The sequence below is a fragment of the Fulmarus glacialis genome, unplaced genomic scaffold (genome assembly GCF_000690835.1).
Source record: "Fulmarus glacialis isolate BGI_N327 unplaced genomic scaffold, ASM69083v1 scaffold40584, whole genome shotgun sequence".
NCBI classification, from domain to species: Eukaryota; Metazoa; Chordata; class Aves; order Procellariiformes; family Procellariidae; genus Fulmarus; species Fulmarus glacialis.
This window is the reverse complement of record NW_009210624.1, coordinates 15,519-22,272: the sequence shown is the minus strand read 5'-3', so window position 1 is coordinate 22,272 and position 6,754 is coordinate 15,519. Positions and strand designations below refer to the sequence as shown.

Genomic DNA, 6,754 nt, shown 5'->3' with positions numbered 1-6,754 from the left:
CCTGTCCTGCGGCTGGGGGGTCCCTCCTGGGTGCTCGCTTCTGGGGCATGGGGAGCAGAGCTGCTCTTCCCCGCGGGTCCCCGACGCAGCCCCCCTGAAGCGTGCAAAGGGTTGTGAAAGAGTCAAGGGGATAGTACAGCCTTCGACGTATGTTGGAGGAAAGCGTTGTTGAATGAATGAGCTGTTATGCTGACTGCCACAAGACCTGACAGAATATCCGTTTTCCTCCCGTATATTTCAGGTGAAAGACGAGTTCTTGGAGAGTGACGTTAAATCTAAGGCTGTCCAAATGCCAGCTCCCACCCTACAGCCTGCTCAGCTCAGTAAGTAACCGTAACTGGGAACTTGCTGTTACTTTAAATAAGAACTCTCGTTGCCTCGTGCTGTAAGGTGAGAAATTCTTCTGGAAGAGGAAGACGACAGTGACACTTGGAGCTTGCTGGTATTGCTGGCTGTTTTGGCAGGGAGCGCAAACCAGGCTGAAACAGAGCAAACGCCCACAGGAGCCTTCAAATTCTGCAGAGGGACAGTGCCACCGGAGAAAGTGACAAAGCCCTGGTAGTAAGAAGAGCTTTTCTGGATTGTATCATCTCTAAAAGCCAGTCCCTCTCGTATCTACCCTCTGCTTCCTCATCACTTTAAGCTTCTGTGTTATTCAGTCATCTTTACTTCATCTGTTCTTCTCTCTGCCTTGTGTGCCCCATCACAGCAGTCGTGCTGCTAGAAGAAGACCTGGAGAAAGATGCACTAAAGTGTCATACATCAAAGAAGAAAAGCTTGGATCCTGTCTCGGTGGCTGCTGTACCGCACAGTGCTGGAGAGGAGGAGAACTAGAGTGAATTTACTGTAGTTCCCAGTTCCTGCAGTGTTCTCTGCTAGCTCAGTGGTTGGTGTCCTTCATTCCTGGACTTTGCTTGATGGGGATCTCTGCTGCAGGAGCAGTCTCTGCACTCAAAGGCAGGCGAGCAGGGATAGGAGAGGTCGCCTCTAGATGCTGGAAAGGCCATTTGTATAAGCTCCTGGCAGAAGATCTCTTCTGGAACAGCTGCTGGCTGTAGGCCCACCACGCCAAAGGTCAGGATAGCCTCTCTGCAGCATGTCTTCCAAGCCAGAGCAGAAGGAGACCCACCAGGCCAATGGGGCTGTGCTGCCCATTGTGCCCGTGGACTGTCTCACCAGTCCGGACCGGGGACAGCTGGTGGAGCCCTCAGATTTTCTGGGACCCGACAGTGATGGGGTAGAAGTGGTAGTGTTGGAGTCCCGTGCCAATGCTAAAGGGGTGCGAGAAGAAGATGCCCTGCTGGAAAACGGCAGTCAGAGCAATGAAAGTGATGACACCAGCACAGACCGAGGTCCTGAGCCAGCCTCACCCCTCAAGGAGACGTCCTTTTCCATTGGGCTACAAGTCCTCTTTCCGTTCCTCCTGGCAGGCTTTGGGACAGTTGCTGCTGGAATGGTGCTGGACATTGTACAGGTAGGACAGATACTTCCCTGGCATGGCACTGGGCTCTGAATCCTGTCTCTGTAGACCATGGCTTGTTCCCAAGCCGGGAGGGACTCCGAATAAGGCTTGTTCAGCAGATAGCAAGTGTGCGGGGAGGAGACCCTGCATGCCGGATGGGGTAGGGGGAGACAGGGGGAGACCTCGGTGGTGTCTGGAGAGAGGGGAGGAGAGGCTGCGGGCACCCCTGCACTGCAGCTGCCCTGCTCCGGCTCCAAGGAGGAGGTTGTAGCTGGCACATGTGCAGCCAAAGCGCCTGCCTGGGCACTGAGACCGCTCTGTGCTTTACGGCTTGAAACAAAGCGCTTTCCTGATGGTGGCTGTAGACATCCTATCTCCAGTCGCTAGTTCCACAGGTCCTGTGTCCCTTTTCCATCTTGGATGTTTGCTGCGCTGTTCCAGCACGCCAGGCTCGTGCCAGCCAGGTTAACGATTTGCCTGCCGCAGTGTGCGCGGGACACTTGCATGGTGGCTTGCTCCGAAGTTCGAAGGCTGGCTGAGTGGCCCTTATGCTGCCTTCTCATGCTCTTGAAGTGGCCAGGGTCAACTGGGCTAACAGGGTGGTTCCTCCTGAGGGGTGTGTGGAGGTGATGCTTTGGAAAGACCAGCCAGAGAGCTGGCTGTTACCTCTGGATGAAAATTGATGTGTTACCAGACATGATCTCTCATTAGGTCTCTCGTGACAGGTGGCACTGTGGGAACCCAACAGTTGTGCAGCTTGCTTAGGTTTTATGTGGCAAATGTGACTTCATGGACCGTGGCTCCTGCGCCGTCTCTCTAGCACGAGTTTTCCAAGCGTGTCTCTGGCAGCAGATCAGCTGCTTAACCTCTCAGAGCTGTCCTTTGCTCTGAAAGACAGGCTGTGCAGAGTTGTCTTGATGCCCAGACCAAAACGGTGAGTAAGGCACAAAACCTGATCATCCGTGCAGTGTAGGTTTATGAAACTGTTTGGATGGAGGAGGCAGCCATTTTGGAACTGTGGTCAACCAAAAATGCTCTGCTTGAAGCTCCTCTGTTTGTTTAAGTGAGGTAAACAAGCCCTTGCAGTATTGGCATAGAAAGACTTGAATGTCAGTCACTTGTCTGTACTGCTGGCAGTTACGGTCATCTCCACCCGAGCTGTGTGCCAGTAGGGTAAGTCAGGCTTTTTTTGTATTTGTGGGTGGTCAAGCAGACACTTCTCTTCCTTTCTTGCCCCTAATGGGTATTTCCCTGTAAGCCTTTGCACACTGGTCAACCTTACCGTTTCTCTTGATGCAGCCTGTTGAGAGAGCTGTGAAGTGACTCAAAACAGGAAAGGCTGCACTAAATTAATCTGGGAGAGATTTGCAGGAATAATTTTCTGAAAAAGAAAGACATTTCAAGCATGTTTCCCTTTGCAAGGTCCCGTAAACTCATGCGTGGCTCTTCTGGCAATTTCCCAGTGATTTGAACCCAACCTAAAGCCTTTCCTGGAGAAGGAACAGCCCTTCTGGCCAGGGAGGAGCAGGGCAGGGGTGGGATACTGCAGCATACTGCTGTGTTCTCCTGCCTTTTTTTTTATGGCCATTAGAAATAAATAATTCCTCTGCCCCACAGCAGCTCATCGTGTGGCTGTGCAGCTTGTCCTGCCAACTCCTCTAACTCCCTTTAGCGTTGGGATTAAATGACGTACCTAAATGCCATAGGGTGGAAAAGGGAGACGGGAAGCCTGTGGTCTCGTCTTGCTCACCTGCAGAGTCTGGAGAGCTGATCCTGGCATCCCAGAGACTCAAAGCCTTGGATGAAAGGGGGGAAGCATGTGGAGGGGTTAGCTGGTGTACTGGGGCGGACTGGAGTCCCATTGCTTTGGATGCAGCCATGGTTTGCGATGGATGGAGGGCTCCATACACTCAATTTCCTCTGTTTTGGATAAACGGACTAATCAGCCAGCTGTAATTGGTCTCCCCACTGTGAAAACAAGCAGCCCTGGCCTGTGGCCATGCTGTCCCATTAATGTGTCCCTATGAATTTGTCTCTCTGGAGGAGAATTTGCCTCTGCTCCCTTTGGGACTGGAGAGACCTTTGGGCCAGGTAACATGTGAGCGCTCCAGCTGCTTTTTTGTGTACAGTAGAAGACTATTGGCACAGTCCCCTCTCCCAGCAGAGCCCCGATTGTTGTTTTCCGGACTTGTCTGCTCCCTGGAGATCCTTTGGATGGGATGGACAGTATTTCGTACGGAGGAGGGAGTCTGCTCATTTCCCCTGCTTGACCACCTGCGGTGTTAGCATCCCTCTGGGGTGGTCTTAGCCGGGGCCAGTGGGGAGTGCAGCCCTGGAGCTGTAGCTCTCCTGGTAAGGCCGCTTGTTCCTTTGCGTTTCGAGGGAGAGCGCTGGGAGAAGCGCGCTGTGCGAAGCAGCCACACCAAAGCAGTCATAGCTCCAACCTGCAGCGCATCCCTCCCCTCTGAGCTGTCATGAATCACCATCCTGCTATAATCTGAGCAAAACCACGCTGTTACTCATGACTCTTGTAAGCCTTAACTTCACACGCGGTGACTAAAAATGACAGAGGCTGAGAAACAGCTGTTACCTTGGAAATATCTGTTGTCTGCAGGTGCAAAGCTTCTGAAAGGCAGTGAGCCTGCAGGAAACTGCAAAACACCACCTGGGGTTTGATGTTTCTTCCAGAACCTCTGGCAGGCCGGGGTCCGATCTCACCTCTCCAGTGCTGCACAGCAGAGACCGAGGTCTGGTGCTTCTGGTATCTGGGTAGATTTGTGTTCAAAGGGACTGCAGGCTTAGTAGAAAATGAAGCTGAAATAAGTTAAACCTAGATTGCTTATAGTCTCTATGCCCCCCCACCCCCAGAGGGCAGGGAGGAGGTGCTGGAGATAAAGTGTCTCTCCTGTAATTCTCTTACACAGCTCTGCTGAAAGCCAGCCGGGAGCCCCCTTGCTTCCCAGCGCGGTGTGTTCGCCTTTGCATGGAGCAGACTGAACCATCTTGGAGGATCTTGTGTGCTGTGTTAGCCTCCCTCCTCGCCCCTGAAAACAGCTTATTTCTGTGCTTCTGGGAGGGGCTGTTACAGGGGGGAAAGGGATTTTGACAGCTCGATGTCCTGAACTTAAATTCATCTTTCCTCTTCTCTTTCCCATTTTTGTCTTCCCCAAATAGTCTGGCTCTGGTTCTCCCCTTGGAGCCACATCGTGGGCACGTGTCTCTGCAGGGAGCTTTCTTCTCTGCAGGAGCCAGGGAGGCCTTCGAGACGTACTAAATGCCCGTAAACCAGTGTTGTATAACATCTTATATTAAGAAAGTTGGCAGGAGCCCATGGGTCCTGCTCTTTGCAGTGAGCAAGCTGCTGATGTCTGCAGAAATCTCCTTGTTTTCCTTCCCCAAAGATGGCTTTTATTCCTTTCTCCAGGAACACCCCTGTCTTGCTCAGGGAGCTGCTTTAGCAGGCTCCAGTTACAGCGGCTTCTGGCAGCAGCTTGCAGTGCAGCCTCCTTTAAAGATTAATTTACAAAGCCAGGGTTTGGACAAGGTGAGGGAGGGCTGCAAACTTGTGCTAGCTATTGCCTGATCCTGCCTCTATGATCTCTGGAGGCAGAAAGAGCCAGGAAACTTTTGCATAGCACTTCCAGCCTGCGGTCTGACTAATGACGATGTTCCTTTCATTAAGTGATTCTGGTGACACCCAGCTCGTCCTGCTGGGAAGTGGGAGCGTGTTGCTTGCTGATTGAATTCTAGATACTGCTAAAGGAAGTCGTAGCAAAAGATTCAGCGGTACAACACGCAGCAAAATAATCATAATGCCTGCCTAAAAATAGACTGAGGAGAGCCGAGCTCGCCTGTTCCTAGATGTGACCTTAAAGGAAGCACAGCCTGATGTGCAGCTGTGTCGCATGAAGTATTTCAGACTGATTCTCCCTCCTGCCCTGCTCGGCAGTGAGCACTGAACTCAAATGTCTCCCTGCTCAGAGAGTCGTGCAGAGCCGTACCCTTTCAGAGTGCCTCTGGCTGCGGTGGAAAGGTCTCCCAAGTCAGGAGCTCAGGTTAGCTGGGTGCAGGGTGGTTGGAGCAGGGGCTGCAGGGACCATGGTGGTTTCCTTAGGTGCTGCCCATCACAGTGACTGGGAAAGGACTGTTCATTGCATCGGGAGAGTCTGGAAACCGGGTATCCTCAGGAGCCTTGTCCTCGAGCAGGGAGAGGGTTGTGGCTGTGCCTGAAATAGCTGAGCAGCTTTCATCTGTGCACCTGGGAGCTGGAGAGCACGGCTAGCTTGTCTTACAAAGCTGTCAGAAACGTTAAGGGGATTTTTATTGACCGGAAAACAGTTCTTTCCCTTTGAGGAAAAATGGTCCCAGCTCATCCACCTCAAGCACTTACCTGCCTCCTGTGATCACAGTTTTCTCTCAAATGGTTTTTCAAGTGAATGCAGCTTGAACATGGTATTTCAAAGGACCCGGCAGGAAACTGGAATTTGTTGGCTCAGTGGTGAAGGCGAGCAGCACAAAGGATGGAAAAATAAACAAAAATAACTGAAGTCCTTCCCCACAGGAAGGTGTTAGTCAGGCAGGTAGAGTGACTTGTATTTGCTGTAAGGTGTTGGCTGATAATGTTCCTTGTCCTAGAAAGAAATACGTGTCCTGTTGGCTAGATAGCCTGACGGTCTGACACTGTCAAGGAGAGTGCTGCGAGAGATGGAGCCCGTTGCAGGTAATGTTTGCAGGAAGAAAGCTGCGAGAGCCCTGACTGTTAATGTGTTCAGCGCAGCAGCCGGCTGTTGAGAGTGCGATTCCAGCCGTGCTCGGTGTCCTTTAAGGAGTATGGCAGTCAGGCAATGTGGGAAGCAGGAGTTATTTTGGACACAGGGCCTTCTTGCAAAACATTCATGAAAATAAAGAATCGGGTAATGAGTTTTCTGTAGCTTGCAATGTGTTTTTTAAATGCGGTTGTGAGGTTTTTTGGGGGTGGTTTTGTGTTTTCATGGAAGCCAGCTGCTCTCCTTTAAGACTGCTTACCCTGCAATTACTCTTCGTTTTTTCCTAAATAAGCATGGCTGCCTATTCTGCCTCGTGCCCAAGGGAGCTGACTTGACTGTAGAGCTATAGTAGTTAGAAAATACCTGAGTAATGTAGGTGCCGGGTGAGGGCACGCATCTCACGTGAGGTAGGGGGGGACGGAGACCACAGTGGGCTGCTTTTTGGAGCTGGCAGGATCAGGGAGCAGCAATTCCTTGCTCCAAAAGGTAGTTGTAAGACGCACGTGGAGGGAATGGCTCTCACCTG

At 51.7% G+C, this 6,754-nt stretch overlaps 1 protein-coding gene across 1 annotated transcript in view; it reads left to right on the top strand.

The window, feature by feature from the left end:
* Positions 1–874: 874 nt before the first annotated feature.
* Positions 875–6,754, top strand: part of LOC104076387 (solute carrier family 41 member 1-like) — a 17,112-nt gene continuing 11,232 nt past the window's right edge. Inside the window, 1 exon segment of the mRNA XM_009577228.1 lies at positions 875–1,474. Coding sequence (XP_009575523.1) covers positions 1,097–1,474 — 378 coding nt within the window. The 5' untranslated portion in view covers positions 875–1,096.